The sequence below is a fragment of the Gopherus flavomarginatus genome, chromosome 5, assembly GCF_025201925.1.
Source record: "Gopherus flavomarginatus isolate rGopFla2 chromosome 5, rGopFla2.mat.asm, whole genome shotgun sequence".
Classification (NCBI taxonomy): Eukaryota; Metazoa; Chordata; order Testudines; family Testudinidae; genus Gopherus; species Gopherus flavomarginatus.
In genome coordinates this window covers 74,705,488-74,724,125 of record NC_066621.1, presented here as the reverse complement: position 1 = coordinate 74,724,125, position 18,638 = coordinate 74,705,488, and the positions used below count along the sequence as shown (strand labels likewise).

The following is an 18,638-nucleotide window of genomic DNA, read 5'->3' as shown; positions in this document are numbered from 1 at the left end:
AGGAAATAGAAGATTAGCTACAAAGCAACAATCTCCACTGCCTATTCTATCTCAGGGGAGGTCTTACTGTGACACGAGGTTTGTCAGCTTGCTAGGGAGCTATAAAGGAAAGCTCCAGACCTGACCCTGACATCTCAGGTCTGCTTAAAACTTTAACATGGAAGGTAAGGTCCAAGCCATAAGACTGAGGTCACCAGGTTTACCCTGGAATTCTCATGGAAGAACTTGAACAGACTATTCCTGGACTGCCTATTGGACTATAACCTTTTAAATTGATTCCAGAAAAACTTCTACAAATCAGAAGCCTCACCATCTCTGCTATAAAACTGACCTAAGGACTTTACACATATCTGTATGTATATTGCTCTTTTAACCACTGCAACTCTCTTCTTTTTCCTTTTATTTTTAAACCTTTAGTTTTCTAGTCACTAAAGGGTTAGCATCTGTGTGAATACTGGGTAAGATCTGAGACTCATACTGTCCTGGGGATAAGTGTCTGGTCCTTTTCGATTGGTGAACATCACATATGGCAAATCAGGCTTTCAGTAAATCCTCACTATATTAGACTTGTTTATCTAAATGGGGACCAAGGGCAAGACTGCTTAAAGGGGACTGTAAATAGCTTCTTGTTAACCAATGTGGAGTTACAGAAGCTGTTTTGTTCCTTGGATTGGGCCAAAAGAAATCTGATGAGGTTCAACAAGGACAAGTGCAGAGTCCCGCACTTAGGAAGGAAGAATCCTATGCACTGCTACAGACTAGGGACCGAATGGCTAGACAGCAGCTCTGCAGAAAAGGACCTAGAGGTTACGGTGGATGAGAAGCTGGATACAAGTCAACGGTGTGCCTTTGCTGCCAAGAAGACTAACGGCATTTTGGGCTATATAAGTAGGGGCATTGCCAGCAAATTGAGGGATGTGATCATTCCCCTCTATTCGACATTGGTGAGGCCTCATCTAGAGTACTGTGTCCAGTTTTGGGCCCCACACTACAAGAAGGATGTGGAAAAATTGGAAAAAGTTCAGCAGAGAGCAACAAAAATGATTAGGGGGCTGGAGCACATGACTTACGAGGAGAGGCTGAGGGAACTGGGATTGTTTAGTCTGCAGAAGAGAAGAATGAGGGTGGATTTAATAGCTGCTTTCAACTACCTGAAAGGGGGCTCCAAAGAGGATGGATCTAGACTGTTCTTAGTGGTAGCAGATGACAGAACAAGGAGTAATGGTCTCAAGTTACAGCAGGAGAGGTTTAGGTTGGCCATTAGGAAAAACTTTTTCACTAGGAGGGTGGTGAAGCACTGGAATGGGTTATCTAGGGAGGTGGTGGAATCTCCTTCCTTAGAGGTTTTTAAGGTCCTCTCTGGCTGGGATGATTTAGTTGGGGATCCTGCTTTGAGCCGGGGGTTGGACTAGATGACCTCCTGAGGTCTCTTCCAACCCTGATATTCCATGAGTCTATGAATTTAATTATAGAATAAACCACCAGTTTGGGGGATTGTCTGCCCTATTCCTTGCAGTCTGCCCATTCTCAATGTGGCCCATCCAGGCACCTGGTCACAAAGGCATTACCAGGTCACATTGTTAAAGATGTTGTGACAATGTCTGTGACAGAACACATGCACTGCTGGCTTGTTAAACTCTGATCCAGGGATGGACTTATGTCTTCCACTCTGAGATATTGGAGTTTGAACTGTGACAGAAGTCAGGTCTTTAGGGAGCAGATTTTCAACCTCATTGCTTAACTTAAGCCTCCCACAAGCCTTACTAATGCCAAAAAGGAGCTAACCATGGGCATGCTATCACTCACAGTTTAGCCCTGGTTTTCCTTAGAAATGGGCATTTCAAATGCTAGAAGAAAATACTGTAGAAAGCCATGTTGTAGCACAGGGGTCAGCAACCTTTCAGAAGTGGTGTGCCGAGTCTTCATTTATTCACTCTAATGTAAGGTTTCACGTGCCAGTAATACATTGTAACGTTTTTGGAAGGTCTCTTTCTATAAGTCTATAATATATAATTAAACTACTGTTGAATGTAAAGTAAATAAGGTTTTTAAAATGTTTAAGGAGCTTCATTTAAAATTAAATTAAAATGTAGAGCCCCTTGAACTGGTGGCCAGGACCCGGGCAGTGTGAGTGCCACTGAAAATCAGCTTGTGTGCCGCCTTTGGCACCCGTGCCATAGGTTGCCTACCCCTGTTCTAGCACATCTAGGTCTGCTCTCCTCCTAGCTCTAAAGCAGCAGAGTCCTGTGGCACCTTATAGACTAATAGACATATTGGAGCATGAGCTTTCGTGGGTGAATACCCACTTTGTCAGATATCCGACGAAGTGGGTATTCACCCACGAAAGCTCAGACTCCAATACCTCTGTTAGTCTATAAGGTGCCACAGGACTCTTTGCTGCTTTTACAGATCCAGACTAACACGGCTACCCCTCTGATAGCTCTAAAGTGTGCTTTGAAGCATTCAAACGAGCAAGCCTGACACATTATCTTTCACTGACTGTTGCTTTCTCCGTCTCTTCACATGGGAGAGACAACACTAACTCCACCCTCCCTGCCCACTACCCTGAAGAGTGAGCAACCCTTACATCTGGTCAACGGCTTCAGAGAAGATTTGAGAGCCACACTATACTGAGAATAGTCTGCTCAACTGATTTAGTTACCATTTTTACACAGCTGCCCCTTTTCCATTATAAAATCCTAAAAAACTGATATTATAAGAAAGGGTTTTAAAAAAGAATTTGCAACAAAAAATGTTTAATGAAAACAAAACTAGAACAACACTAAGAAGTGGCTGAATGGCTCTAGGGGGTTATAATAAGAAATAAAGCCTTCTGCCCTCGGTCACTGGTTCAAATAGAGTTTGCCAGTAGTGACCAAAAGTTATTTTCATCAGACAGCTGCTCCCTAACCCATAAGAGAAATGAGTTTGGGGGTCCAAAACCAGCTGAGAGCAGACTGGACACCGTTTCCACACCACCATTCACAGTCTCAGCAAGAAGGCCAAGAAATCAATGGTCTTGCAGCCCAACCTGACCTCTGCTCTCACACTCAGAGGGGATTCTGATATCGGCAGGGCAGTAGGAAGAAGCTTCTGCTGATGTGCCCACTCTCAGATCTGCTCTGTGGTTAAACAGAAGACTTCAGTCTCCACGGTTATCAGGCCAGAACCTCTAACAAGAACTGACATGAACATAATCAAACAAAATCAGATTCTTACCCTCAAGATGGCTTGCTTGCAGCAAGAATCCATTTCAACTTTTTGAAGCACTTGTAGTAAGGTATTAGCACTGACACACAATCTGTTTAAAATTAAATTAAAAAAAAAAAGAAACAATTAACTCTGATGGACATCTTGAAATATAATCTGTCTCTCTTGCCTCTCATGAAGGCACCATCAAACTGCTGCTCTTAACTCCAGCCCTGTGCTTATTCGTTAAAGCAATTACAACAGACAAGGAAGATTAGGTGTGAAAGCAAAAACCAGCTTCCATCCTCCCCCACCTATAAGACAGACACAAATGACAGCCTCAGAACTGTGTTGAAAGGATATGGATATAATATAATAGGGTGCAGGAGAAAGGCAGCCGGAAAAACAGCCCATTAAATAAACAAATGGGTGATAATCTGTATTCCCCCAAAAAAGGGGAATCTCAGGAGAAGTAGCAGACACAACCGGAGGGAAAATATTGCTCTCTTCCCCCAGAGCAACATACACTGTGGCATTCTTCACTTACTCATTTGTACTGACAGGACTCTCCTTCGGGGAGCACAGCACTTCAAATGCAGCCCGGATTCCTAAACGTCTCCTCAAGAGCGAGGACTGAACTGATTTCTATACAGTGAAAACAATACAGAGGAGAAAAGTTACTTTTCAGTAGCTATTACAGAGGCAACTCGCGTAGCTGAAGTGAAGAGTGCCCTGAGTCATTGCCCATCTCTCAAACCAAAGCAAACTGCAAGGCTCAAAATGAGCCATTTCTGTTCAGTTAAGAGTGGGTTTCAGCAAGGGCAGGTCACCCACTCTCTGTCAATTCCCCCACCACTAGCCACCAGCAGTCCAACTACAGAGTCCAATTGTATATTTGCTCTGCAGTTTAAAGAGTAACTTTAAAAAATTTCAAGGCTGAGATCAGTGGAGTCCAAGAGAAGACATATTGCTCGGAGAGGGCAAGAAGACATACGAGTCCTGAAATTGCTAGGCATGATCAAGGAGACAGGGTACAGAGAAGAAGAAAGCTACAGTCCAGTCTCCCTACAGGACCAAGACTTCTGGCCAGAGAACACCCTGGCCTTCTGGCATCCTCAGGAATTATGGCTGGTTTGGGAGATTTCCTGCCTTCTCTTCCTTGAGATTGGACAGTAAAAGGGAGAGAAAATGGGTGACCATCTGAGTTCACGTAAACATCCAGGGCCTGATTTTCAAGACCTGGCCTCCATTGGTGTGAGCACACTTTTGGGGGAACTAACCCCAGAATGTGCAGCTGATGAGTGGTATTAGAGTATCCAAAAGAATAAACATGTGCGTCTCTCCACTATCTTTCTGTAGGCCAAACTGAGACAGGTGAGGAGTGGTGAGCAGGAAAGGAATATGCATGGCATTTCTCCACCTTTTTATCTGTCACATTCACAGATCCCTCCCGCCAAGGAAAGCCCAAGACTGCTCCCCACAGAGCGCACATTCCCTCCAAAGGGCTGTGGGAGCCTGGGAGCAACATCCCCTTTGCACAGGTTCCTGGAGTGAGTTGGGTATCGTATCGCAGGGAGTATGCTGCACTCCACGAGGGGCACAGCAGCAGAACCATTTCCCCTGTGCACTTCTGAGTACCAGGAGGAATTCAGCAGGGCTATGTCTAAACGGTAGGATTATTTCCTATGGGAGGAGAAATCATGATCTGAGTAAGGAATATCGAGAAAGCATGGGCAATACAAAGGCTCGCTCAACCACCTTGTATAAAGAGGCACTCACCTTACGTGGGAACTCCTTTTGCAGTTCTAAAGAAAAATAACTAAGAGGGTGGGTAGGGGAAAGAGGAAGTAGAGTGAATGCTGTGGGAGATACCAAGAATTGATCTTAGTCACTGCCAGCCTGTGATTTCTTATTCATTCTTCCTTCTCAACCCCACAGTGCCCATTTGGTGTATTCTTAATTAATGGCCTAGGATTGGCAGCCTCTTTCCCCCTAAAAGCGTATTATACATCAAAATACAATAAATCAGTCCCAGGAAAAGCTTTTGTATGGTAACAAAAGCAAACACCCAGGTTAATTCAGAGACAATGGAAAAGCCATCTTCTAAGATCTATGCTCAAGAAGGTGGTGGCAGCAGTTTAAAGTAGGGCTGTCGATAAATCACAGTTAACTCACGCGATTAACTCAAAAAAATGAATCGCAATTCATTGCAGTTTTAATTGCACTGCCAAATAAGAGAATACCAATTTATTTTGGATGTTTTTCTACATTTTTATATATATATTGTACTCTATGTTGTAACTGAAATCAAAGTGCATATTATTTTTATTACAAATACTTGCACTGTTAAATGATAAACAAAAGAAATAGTATTTTTCATTTCACCTCATACAAGTACTATAGTGCAATCTTTTTGTCATGAAAGTGCAACTTACAAATGTAGATTTTTTTTGTTACATAACTGCACTCAAAAACAAAACAATGTAAAACTTCAAGTCCTACAAGTCCACTAAGTCCTACTTCTTATTCAGCCAATCACTAAGACAAACAAGTTTGTTTACATTTACAGGAGATAATGCCGTCCTCTTCTTATTTACAATGTCACCAGAAAGTGAGAACAGGCATTTGCATGGCACTTCTGTAGTTGGCATTGCAAGGTATTTACATCCCAGATATGCTAAATATTCATATGCCCCTTCATGCTTCAAGCACCATTCCAGAGGACATGCTTCCATGCTGATGACACTCATTTAAAAAAATTAGACATTAATTAAATTTGTGACTGACTCCTTGGGGGAGAATTGTATGTCCCCTGCTCTGTTTTACCCACATTCTGTCATATAGTTCATGTTATAACAGTCTAGGATGATGACCCAGCAGATGATGTTCATTTTACACTTTCACTGCAGATTTCACAAAATGCAAAGAAGGTACCAATGTGAGATTTCTAAAAATAGCTACAGCACTTGACCCAAGGTTTAAGAATCTGAAGTGCCTTCCAAAATCTGAGAGGGACAAGGTGTAGAGAGTGCTTTCAGAAGACTTAAAAGAGCAACATTTCAATGCGGAAACTACAGAACCCGAACCACCAACGAAGAAAATCAACCTTCTGCTGGTGGCATCTGACTCAGATAATGAAAATGAACATGCGTCAGTCCACACTGCTTTGGATTGTTATCAAGCAGAACCCGTCATCAGCATGGATGCACGTCCCTTGGAATGATGGTTGAATCATGAAAGTACATATGAATCTTTGGTGCATCTGACACAAATATCTTGTGACGCCAGCTACAACAGTGCCACGAGAATGCCTGTTCTCACTTTCAGGTGACACTGTAAACAAGAAGCAGGCAGCACCATCTCCTGCAAACGTAAACAAAGTTGTTTTTCTTAGCAATTGGCTGAATAAGAAGTAGGACTTGGTGGACTTGTAGGCTCTGAAGTTTTAAATTGTTTTGTTTTTTAATGCAATTTTTTTTGTACATAATTTTACATTCATCAGAGGGGTAGCCATGTTAGTCTGGATCTGTAAAAGCAGCAAAGAATCCTGTGGCACCTTATAGACTAACAGACGTATTGGAGCATGAGCTTTCGTGGGTGAATACCCACTTCGTCGGGTGCATGAATTTGTACATTTGTAAGTTCAACTTTCATGATAAAGAGATTGCACTATAGTACTTGTATGAGGTGAATCGAAAAATACTATTTCTTTTGTGTTTTTACAGTGCAAATACTTGTAATAAAAAATAAATATAAAGTGAGCACCATACACTTTGTATTGTGTTGTAATTGAAATCCATATATTTAAAAATGTAGGAAAACATCCAAAAATATTTAAATGGTATTCTATTCTTGTTTAACAGTGCGATTAATCATGATTAATTTTTTAATCGCTTGACATCCCTAGTTTTAAGGTAAGGTAAGAGCTTATCTCTTCAGTGAGCGTAAAACCTGATGTCCAATCCTTTTTGAGGCAGAGAGAGCCTTTCCCTATTCCTCTCACTGACTCACTCTTACCCATAGCTCTCTCTCAGACTGCCAAGGACCACATGTGGGTACAACGTGCAAGAGACCCAAAAATGAGCGACACTAACATGTCAAATGCTGTGGGATTCATTCCTGTATCATGTTAATACCTCTGCCTGTATCCACCGTTTCATGATTTTTCATTTCTGAGTTAGCACTCACAGCCCTTCCTGCTGAAGCGATCCAAGCTTCACCTTACCAACACTGATATACATAAGGTAAAGCTCGTCTGTGCAGGAGACGGAGCATGCTCAGTGGTCCGTCCAAGACTGTGCAACAAACTCCCCCAGGAGCTAAGGACCATTACAAGTCTCACTATCTCCTGCTCCGGGGTAAGGCATGTTTCTTTGACCTGCCTTCTCCAATATAAACACTCAGCAGCATGTACATTTTAAAGCAAACCAAAACAAAGTGTAGTAAGAGGAGGCCCTGAGACATAAACATTGGTATCTGAGGCCCGGTATGAGGCCTGAGGTCTGAACTAAAGTAATGGTCAAGACTTTGCTAACATAAAGCAAAGTTAAGCTGTGAGCCAGAGGCAGGCCCTGCTCACAGAAGCTGGCAAGGAAAGGGCTAATGCTGCAAGAAGATATGTACCTAAAAGGTACTGAATACTAGAGATCAGAACATTCACATTCCACACAGATAACAAGGAACAGGCTGACCCATCCCAATGACAAGGCCAAAAGGATAATATGATGGATAGAGTTGTTTTGTTATAACCAACATGTACAAGGTGAGAGGCAGCACCTTGCTACGTAGAGGGGTTGCACCTCAATACATTAGGAGTGATGTGTAACTTGTTTGTACTTGTGTATAAGGATGCATCCCTGGGGCAGTGTCTTTGTCCGGCCGAGGGGGCAGTGGAAAGTCCCGCCACTGACTGAGCCGAGTCCACTGATCGTGGGCACATATTTGTAGTATGCCCTGAATTAGACTGAGAAATCTACAGAGAACTACTATTGTGCCCAATACAGCAATAAACCTGGCCGACATGCCTTCGTACCTTACTAGACTCTGTGGTCATTGGGGGTTCTCTTCAGGTCTGCTGTGTCAGCTATCTTCAAAGAGCTGGGACAGCACACAGAGGGAACACACGCACGCAGCCGAGTGATATCAACATTGAATAGAGCAGAGCACCACACCAGTAGCATCTGACAACACAAAGCACTACACTGAACACACAACTCTCCCCTAGAGGAGAGAATAAGAGAGAACAATCCCCACATTGCTTAATACACTACTGAAAGGTACTCCGGTACTATGGTGCAGAGAAGTATATAGTGTACAACTGATTCTTTATAGATCATAGACTCCTTTTATCTGAATGCAAGTATCCATGGATATACCTGTATCTCAGGCAGTAACTCTCCCCCCAACCCAGTGAATAAATGGTGGCAAAGGGGGAATGAAGATTCAGCAACAAGCCAGATTAATGTCTCCTTGTAATTGACTGGCTAGTCACTTCCACGGAACTCAAGTTCTGCAGCAAGTTCAGTGATTTGCACTTTAAATTACAGCATGTGCCACGATACAGTCTAAGCATAAAATAAAAATAAAATGGAGAGAAAAGGTTCTCTTTACAGGCAGAAGTTATAGTAACACGACTTTAGTTAGGACCAGTCACCACTTCTGACTTGATGATTTCACATGCTGAATCATGCAGGAGAAATATATAACAGTGATTTTTTTATAATACACCTAAGCCTGAGCCACATAGCTGTATCAGAGCAAAAACTATTTTGGTTAGGGGGGTGTAGGTTTTTCACAATAGTTAAATCGGTACAAATTCTAGACGAGAACACAGTTACACTGGGGTATAGCTTACTCCTCTTCCCTTACAGGAAGAAGCTATACTAGTATAACACGCCTTTATAGTATTGTAACTGTGTCCCCAATCAAAGAGGTTGTGCTGCTTTGACTATTCCAGTTGACTTCACACTCCACTCCCGTGCATTTCAGACTTAGAGCTATCTTGATAAGCTGTACGTTTATGGCTCAGCAATAGTGTGATTAGCACATAACATCACACAAAAAAGGCATGTTTTACTCACCAGAAGGTATCCTCGAAACTGATTGTATATTATTGCTGTCAGCAAGTTCATCAGAAACAGGTTTCCTTTAAGAACAGAAATACATATAGTGAGATCCGCTGGACATTTAGTTCACTTTCTTTGAATCATATCATGTTTGCCTGACTCGAAGCCACACAATGAATAATTTGGACCTAAACGCAGAGTCATTTTTTGGTGAAACAACACACCTATAGGATTTGAATATTGCTATCTCATAAAACAGGAGCCATTACAACATTTTTATAATAGCCACCAAGAGAGAAATCAAACTCAACATTTCTATTGCTCACTTAATAAATAATAAGCAGAACTATAACAGGAAGTCAGGTTTTAAGACAGAAGTATTTGTAAATGCAGAAACTAATGAAGACTTTTCAACTGACTGGAACTTTACATCTTACAATTTTGATAGAAAAAAAAGAATTAAATTACAACATTTGCATATGTTGCACAGTGAGCTAGTAAAGTGAATCTAAAATTCAACACAATTAGTTTCCTCACAACAAATATCTGATTCTTGCCCTCCTGCCAGGCCAACTAATAGAATTTGCCAATAGTTTGCATGTATGGCTCTACAAAAGTTTGAACTAACAACAGGTCATGGACTAACCTATCTAAAAATGAGAAAAATTGCTGAAAGCATCTTTCATGAAAACTATACTTCAAGATACTTCAGAGTTAAATAAAACTGCAAAGTTTAAGTAAAAGAAACACAAAGAAAGAAGACTCTTGTAGTTATAAATCCTAGAAAAAAATTAAAACAACAGCTTTCTCAAACTCCAATTATTCTAAGGTTCCTCTGTCAGGGTGTGGTAAAATGATTAACAAACAACTTAGCACTCTACAGGCTAGTCTACACTAGAAGCGCTGCAGCTGCGCTGCTGTAGTATGTCTGGTGAAGATGCTCTTTGCCGACGGGAGAGAGCTCGCCCATCGACATAATAAAACCACCTCCCTAAGGGTATGTCTACACTACGGGATTATTCCAATTTTACATAAACCGGTTTTGTAAAACAGATTGTATAAAATCGAGTGCACGCAGTCACACTAAGCACATTAATTCGGCAGTGTGCGTCCATGTACTGAGGCTAGCATCAATTTCCGGAGCGCTGCACTGTGGGTAGCTATCCCGTAGCTATCCCATAGTTCCCGCAGTCTCCCCCGCCCATTGGAATTCTGGGTTGAGATCCCAATGCATGATGGGGCAAAAACAGTGTCGCGGGTGATCCTGGGTAAATGTCATCACTCAATCCTTCCTCCGTGAAAGCAACAGCAGACAATCATTTCGCGCCCTTTTTCCCTGGATTGCCCTGGCAGACACCATAGCATGGCAACCATGGAGCCCGTTTTGCCTTTTGTCACTGTCACCATATGTGTACTGGATGCTGCTGACAGACGCGGTACTGCAGTGCTACACAGCAGCATTCATTTGCCTTTGCAAGGTAGCAGAGATGGTTACCATCCCTATTGCACCGTCTGCCATGCCATTGTAAATTGGCAATGAGATGACAGTTATCAGTCATTCCGTACCGTCTGCTGCTGTCATGGGGTCTCCTGGCTGGCCTCGCTGAGGTAGGCCAGGGGCGCATGACTCCCCGGGTCATTCCCTTCTTTATGTTTTGTCTAAAAATAGAGTCAGTCCTGCCTAGAATATGGGGCAAATGTACTAGAGAACCAGAGAGCACAGCCGCTCCGTGTCAGAGCCCCAGAGATCCTGCAGAAATAATGAGCTGCATGCCATTCTAGGGGGTGCCCCTGCAACAACCCCACCCGTTGCTTCCCTCCTCCCCCAACTCTCCTGGGCTACCGTGGCAGTGTCCCCAAATTTGTGTGATGAAGTAATAAAGAATGTAGGAATAAGAAACACTGACTTTTTAGTGAGATAAAATGGAGAGGGAGGAAGCCTCCAGCTGCTATGATAGTCCAGGTAGTATAGAATCTTTTCTTCAGACATGAAATGGGGGAGGCTGATGGAGCTCAGCCTCCAGTTGCTATGATGATGGTTATCAGCCGTTCTGAACCATCTGCTTGGAATGACCAGGAGTCATTCCCATTTTTACCCAGGCGCCCCCGGCCGACCTCACCGAGGCCAGCCAGGAGCACTCACGGGCTGATGATGACGAAGGATACCGGTCATATTGTACCGTCTGCCACTGGGAAGGGGATGCTGGTGTTCAGCGCTGCAACACCCTGTCTACCAGCAGCATGCAGTAGACATAGGGTGACGTTGAAAAAAGGCGAGAAACATTTTTCTTCCCCCTTCTTTCGGTGGGGGAGGGGGGAAGAGTGTAAATTGACGACATATACCCTGAAACACCCGGGAAAATGTTTTTGACCCTTCAGGCATTGGGAGCTCAGTCAAGAATGCAAATGCTTTTTGGAGACTGCGGGGACTGTGGGATATCTGCAGTCCTCAGTACCCCCTCCCTCCCTCCATGAGCGTCCATTTGATTCTTTGGCTTTCCGTTACGCTTGTCACACAGCACTGTGCTGTGGCCTCTGTCTATCATAGCCTGGAGATTTTTTCAAATGCTTTGTCATTTCATCTTCTGTAACAGAGCTCTGATAGAACAGATTTGTCTCCCCACACAGCGATCAGATCCAGTATCTCCCATACGGTCCATGCTGGAGCTCTTTTTGGATTTGGCACTGCATGGCCACCCATGCTGATCAGAGCTCCACACTGGACAAACAGGAAATGAAATTCAAAAGTTTGCGGGGCTTTTCCTGTCTACCTGGCCAGTGCATCCGAGTTCAGATTGCTTTCCAGAGCGGTCAGAATGGTGCACTGTGGGATACCGCCCAGAGGCCAATACCGTCAATTTGCACCCACACTAACGCTAATCCGACAAGGCAATGCCGATTTCAGTGCTACTCCTCTCGTCGGGGAGGAGTACAGAAATTGGTTTAAAGAGCCCTTTATGTCGATATAAAGGGCCTTGTTGTGTGGACGGGTGCAGGGTTAAATCGGTTTAACGCTGCTAAATTCGGTTTAAACGCGTAGTGTAGACCAGGCCTGAGAGACATTAGCTGTATCAGTGGGAGAAGTTCTCACACTGATATAGCACTGTCCACACCAACACTTAGGTGGATGTAACTTATGTCACTCCGGGGGGTGGCTTATTCACATCCACGAGCGACATAAGTTATACGGACATATGTGATAGTGTGTACAAACCTGAAGTTACTGAAGAAAACAAGTGACTTACCCAATACAGTGAAGAGTATGAAGAAGATAGAATAGGCTCGATTCTTAGAATATGCAGGAATCATCACTGTTTAAAATTTTTAAAGAAATGAGAGTTAGGAATGCTGTGCCTGAAAGAAACAAACACTTAAAATCCTGATCTGGTATAGGTGGAGACCATGGGGCAAATGAGCTGGGGTAATTGTAATAGCTTAAGTCAATGAAACTATGACAGTTTAAATTGTTTCAATGGAGGCAGAAGTTGGAGAAATTTTTAAAGGCTTTAAAGAGTTAAAAGGGACACAAATTTGGAGCAGTCCTTGCAGTTTTCTCACTAATTGCGGAAGGAACCATTATATGGAAGAGTAAGGATATTTAGGATCATTTGATAGTGGCCAGACTGTAAATTAAGGGGAGCAATGGAATCCATTCCATCAACTATTTTATATTGTTAATAGGAGAGAGGATCTGAGAATGACTTTGGAATGGATTGCTCACCATCAGGGTTATTTGCAGTAGTCAGCAGCACCAGCAGTGAAGTCAGTGAATCTGGCAAATTGTGAAAATATCCCACCCATTCCTTGTCTTGCTGCTTATCCTAGACACAGAGACCCATATTATTACCAAAGCAACACTGAGGTGTCAACAAGCCTCTGTCTTGTCAGGGAAAATCAGTTAAGAATCACTCAAGAACCCTTTTCACTGCTTGATACAATACAGACAGCCAAGTCTACCAAGCAAGGTGGAAGAGAGCTGTGAGAGTAGTGTAGAAGATGTAGGCAACTTACATGCAAGGTTCTGATACAATCAATCAGTTATGCTGCTGCAGTGCCTTCAGGCAGACATCTGACTGATTAGCAATCATTAAAATGTAAGAAAGAACATAGTTAAAAACAGCAAGATGTAGAAGTGTTAATACAGGATTTAGGTCTGCCTGAAGTCTATGGACATAGGAGGGAAGATAATGCCACAAAGAGGGAGTGTAGCAATTTAAAGCAATTCTGATAATGGCACAAAGATTAAAAGAGATCCCCTCCAAGCTGAGAGGGCAGCTCGGTGCATCGAAGAGAATGGGATTCTGAGTATGATAAAATCACCAACATAGGAGACCTTACTGCAGACAGTAGCATCTTAGGCCCCTAGCTACACTGCAAAAGTCAAGCCTGTATGGGAAGCTAATTACCACACAGTTCGCAGACACTATGGGTATGGCTACACTTGCAGTTGTACAGCGCTTCCGCGGGAGTGCTCCTGTGACAGCGCTTTGAAGTGCGAGTGTGGTCGCAGCGCCAGCGCTGGGAGAGAGCTCTCCCAGCACTGCAGGTACTCCACCTCCCCGGGATTAGCTTACAGCGCTGGGAGCCGTGTGCTCCCAGCGCTGGGGCACTGTTTACACTGGCACTTTACAGCGCTGTAACTTGCTGCGCTCAGTGGGGTGTTGCAGCCAAGGCCTAAGGTTATGTCTTCACTACCAATGTTAAAGCACTGCCACAGCAGTGCTTTAACATGGCTGTGTAGTCGCTGCACCAGCACTGGGAGAGAGCTCTCCCGGCACTGTAAAAAAACCACCTCCACGAGAGGCGTAGCTCCCAGCGCTGGTGCACTGTCTACACTGCCACTTTACAGCACTGAAACTTGCAGCACTCAGGTGGCTGTTTTTTCACACCCCTAAGAGAGAAAGTTTCAGCTCTGTAAAGTGGCAGTATAGACAGTGTAACATAATTCTATCTAAGGGTATGGCTACATTTGGAATTTCAAAGTGCTGCCGGGGCAGCGCTTTGAAGTGTGAGTGTAGTCAGAGCGGCAGTGCTGGGAGAGAGCTCTCCCAGCGCTGCATGTAAACCACATCCCTTACGGGTGTAGCGTGCAGCGCTGGGAGCCGTGCTCCCAGCGCTGCTGCCCTGATTACACTGATGCTTTACAGCGCTGTATCTTGCAGTGCTCAGGGGGGTGTTTTTTCACACCCCAGTTGCAGCGCTGTAAAGTGTGAGTGTAGCCAAGGCCTTACAGTGCAGATAGGAAACTAATCATTATAATAGCTTTTCCAAACTCTTATTCTAAGGTTCCTCTGTCAGGGTGTGGTAAAATGATTAACAAGTAACTTAGCACTCTATAGGCAAAGCTGTAGAAAAATTTGTGGATACAATTAAAACAGATCATGTCTATAATACAACGTAGAAACAGGTCTTATTAGTTACAGACAGCCGACATTCAGTTTTTCAGCATGCACAGGTCCTCGGGCCCTAACCACACTGAAGAACAAGCCATGTTAGTGACAGCTGTGTTTAAAAAAGGCCCTGAAACCACAGCCTGAGAACTATTCTCAAACACAGTTGTCACTTGTGCAGTCTTCATACGGGAGAAAGCCCCAACCATCTTGCACAGAGACCCTCTGACATCTCCCAGGTCCTCTGCCAAATAGCTTCTCCCATTGCTAGAAATGGGTCTGCTTGCACTCTCTCGCTTGGGTACTTCATTTCTAAATGAACTCAAGTAAGCTCAAGAACAAATTTACCCAGGACACGACTAGTCAGACCATAGGTGCCAACTCCGTGGGTGCGCTCTCTCTCTCTGTCTTTATATATATATACACACACACACAAGGCCCTGTTTACATGCTGTGATTTTAGGGCCTTTACTACACTAGCCTTTCTGCTCCCACTTTAAAATTCTCACCTGTGCTAATACCAATACAACTTTATCAACTCTAACAACACTGGAAGCTCCTGCATGGATAAGGCTGCTGGCATCTTCACCACGTCAGCCAGGATTGCTATGAACAGAACTAGGCAAAATGCAGTAGGGACGTTAGTGTAGTCACAGCTCAGAAATGAAGATGAAGTTCAGTTCTGGAGATATAGCATTTTGAGATTGAGAAAGAAAAGACCGTAAAACTGGTTTCGAAGTGACCTTCCAATGCATTCTTAAATACACCTCTACCCCGTTATAACGCCACCCGATTTAACACGAATTCGGATATAGCGCGGTAAAGCCGCGCTCCAGGGGGGCAGGGCTGTGCGCTCCGGCGGATCAAAGCAAGTTCGATATAACGCGGTTTCACCTGTAACACAATAAGATGTTTTGGCTCCCGAGGACAGCGTTCTATCGGGGTAGAGGTGTATATAGTACAGCAAACATCAGATTGTGTATGTTTTGTAATTCAGTTTCTAAAAACAACCTTCCTGTAAGAGATTATAAATCCATCCCAAGAGTTCTGACAAAGAAGGTTGGGGAATGGGTTTCTCTGGCTTAATCGGACAACCAACATATGCAACAGCCACTCAGTCGAGAAAAAACAACATTAGAATTTGTCACAGCATAAATGTTAGTTATTAGTTACCTTTGATCGAGCAAACAGCAGCATGCCAAACATGGTAAAGAGACACAAGTGAACAGCTAGCAGCAGAACAACACTATCAGAGACAAAATATATATGTTGACATCAGTTCTTTTGCTAAAACACAAGAGGACACAGTCCTAAACAAAAACAATGTTTTTTTAAAAAAAAGCTAGAGCAAAGTAATTAAACAAATCATACAGGCCTCATTTGGAAAAGCATCCCTATTCAGGACCCATAAGCATGTGTCACTGACGTCAATCAAAACTGACTGCAGGACTGAAGTCAGTGGAACTTAAGCATGCATCTAAATGCTTTCCAGAATCAGGGTCATAGTCTTCTATCACTTAATTATGAGGATATCATTAGGCCTTATGACCTTCTCTGGCAAAAATATATAGTCTTAGAGGGTTTGTAAATATCTTTGATTCTAGCATTAATATGCCCTGTGTGAAACAAAGAGATGTGAGGGGATATAGCAAAGTCTATATACCATACCCACGCATGCGCAGGAACAGGTCTCTTTAAAAAAGCACCATGCTGTGTGATTGCACTCTTTACTTGGATTTCAAGTTAAACGCTTCTAATAAGAACATACAATGCGATATCTGTACTGCTAACGCTCTCCTAAGAATGAATATACTGAAGTAATGCACCCTGCAATAAATGCATCATGGGAGAAGGTAGCCTAATGGTTTGAGTGCATAACTGGGAGCCAAGAATTCTTTATGTTCTACTCACAGCTCTGAAACAGATTCTCTCTTGGGTCCTGGACAAGTCACTTAACCAGCTGATGCCTGTTTCCCCTCATGCAAGGGGTTATGAGGATAAATGTACATAGTCATGACACATGGATAGAAAGGGTTAAACATCCTGCAAAATAAATAACCCTCAAAAGACATGTAGGGATAATGATAATGTTTGTGGTTTGGTGTATTTACATATGTATGAGAAGGGTCGATAATGTAATCAACAGTCCCTCGTCTATGCTGTATTCTGATATCATTTAAACGAACTGTAAACATGAGATATCTCGATATTCATCTCTCTTTGAAATGTACTGTGAATGGTGGAGGAACAAGCAATTGGCCTTATGTTAAGCAGTACAGCTAAGTACTGCTGATGGACCTCCTTCAAAGTCATCCGAATTACCTTTTGTTCCCCGAGGAACTCCCAACTTGTCAAAGAGGACATGAAATTGTATACAAGATCCTTGGGTCTGATTCTGTCATCTCAGATCTGCTTATACTTCTGCAGGGGAAGTTTGAGTGGCATGACTGAGGTTCCAGTTATGCTGGTACGCCCTGAATATGAGATTTGGACACTATGACCTATGAACTGAATTCTAAAGGAACTCTTTGCAACTACAAAGCTCACCATCTCTGCTGGAATCTGAACCTCAATGAATTGAGCTCATGTCTGTATGTAGATTGATCTTTTAACCATACTCTCTCTCTGTTGTTTTTTAATAAATTTTAGTTTAGTTAATAAGAATTGGCTGCAGTGTGTATTTGGGGTAAGATCTGAAACATTTATTAACCTGGGAGGCAATGTGTCCGGTCTTTTGGGATTGGCAGAACCTTTTCTTTTATATGATGAAATAAGATTTACTGAAATTTTCATCATATCTGATGTGGGTACCTAGATGGAGGTGTGGGGTTGGATCCAAGGGAACTGTGTTGTTTGGACTTCTGAGTAACCAATAAGGTAATAAAGAAGCTATTTTATGCTGGCTTGGTAAATCTAAGTACTGCATATCCATCAGCTCCATGGCGATTGTTTGCCCCATTCTTTGCAGTTTACTCAATTAGAGTGACTAGAGCTGGCTCGCTACTAGGATCCCCGTCACAATAGTACTTTCAATATAAAAAGATCTTTATGAGTGCCAAAGTATTATATACAAGTGAGAGACACAAACACATTCACATGAACAAATCATCAGTACTGTTACTCATTTTAGAGGCATCACACGCTTTCTGGCAAGACTTAAAATAGACAAGTGGTCTCATACTGAGAAGTGATCATACCCACAACTCTCAGGATAAGGTACACAATCACCAGGTCTCAAGCTGCCAGAAAGGAAGTGAAACGTTGAGAACCTTAGGCCACTGTGATGGGAAGCATAGTAACATGCTTATTTAAAACAAGCAACCAACCTAAAGAACCCTAAAATCCTACCAAAACAAAACATTCTACTGCACACACCTCTCCCTAAAGAAGAGGATGAGAGAACAAACAACACATGACAGGTGCAGATTTGGGCCTTATCTACACTACAAAATTAAGTTGACCTAAGATGAGCTGATGTACAGCCACAGCAGTAATTACTGTGGTGATTCATGTCCACACTACACCCCCTTTGTTGGCTGTGCATGTCCTCACCAGGAGCGCTTCCATCAACTTAACTGTGTGGGGCACTGAAAGCTGGTGCGCACACACATGCTCACCGGGGTAGAAGGTTCCAACTATGAGCCCCGTGCAGGGCTGATAGCTGGAACTGTCGACCCTGGGGGAGAGGGGATCCAGCTATGAGCCCTGTGCAAGGCTAACAGCCAACAGGCAATGTAAGTAACACAGTGTCTACACAGACACTGCATCAGCCTGACTACATCAACCTAAGCACTACACCTCTCGCAGAGGTACAGTTAGTAGGTCAGTGTAGTGGGTGACTTACAGCAGCGGGAGCAACATTGTAGTGTAGACATTTACAGAGTTAGGTCGACCTAACTCTGTAGTGTAGATCAACCCTTAGTCATATAGCTTAATGCACTACTGGAAGGCACTCAGCTACTATGGTGATGAGCGCAATATGAGAAACTATACA

General features: G+C 43.2%; 1 protein-coding gene across 7 annotated transcripts in view; it reads right to left on the bottom strand.

Moving 5' to 3' along the window:
• The window catches only part of TPCN2 (two pore segment channel 2), a 58,936-nt gene that overhangs the window by 21,969 nt on the left and 18,329 nt on the right, over nt 1-18,638 (bottom strand). For 5 of the 7 annotated variants that reach the window (XM_050955320.1, XM_050955323.1, XM_050955327.1 and 2 more), the window contains 6 exons: nt 15,818-15,890; nt 12,976-13,075; nt 12,500-12,565; nt 9,270-9,334; nt 3,737-3,834; nt 3,220-3,301 (listed from right to left, as the gene is read on the bottom strand). In XM_050955320.1, coding sequence (XP_050811277.1) covers nt 3,220-3,301; nt 3,737-3,834; nt 9,270-9,334; nt 12,500-12,565; nt 12,976-13,075; nt 15,818-15,890 — 484 coding nt within the window. The remainder of the gene's footprint in view (nt 1-3,219; nt 3,302-3,736; nt 3,835-9,269; nt 9,335-12,499; nt 12,566-12,975; nt 13,076-15,817; nt 15,891-18,638) is intronic. The other 2 variants (XM_050955324.1, XM_050955326.1) reach the window with 1 other exon arrangement.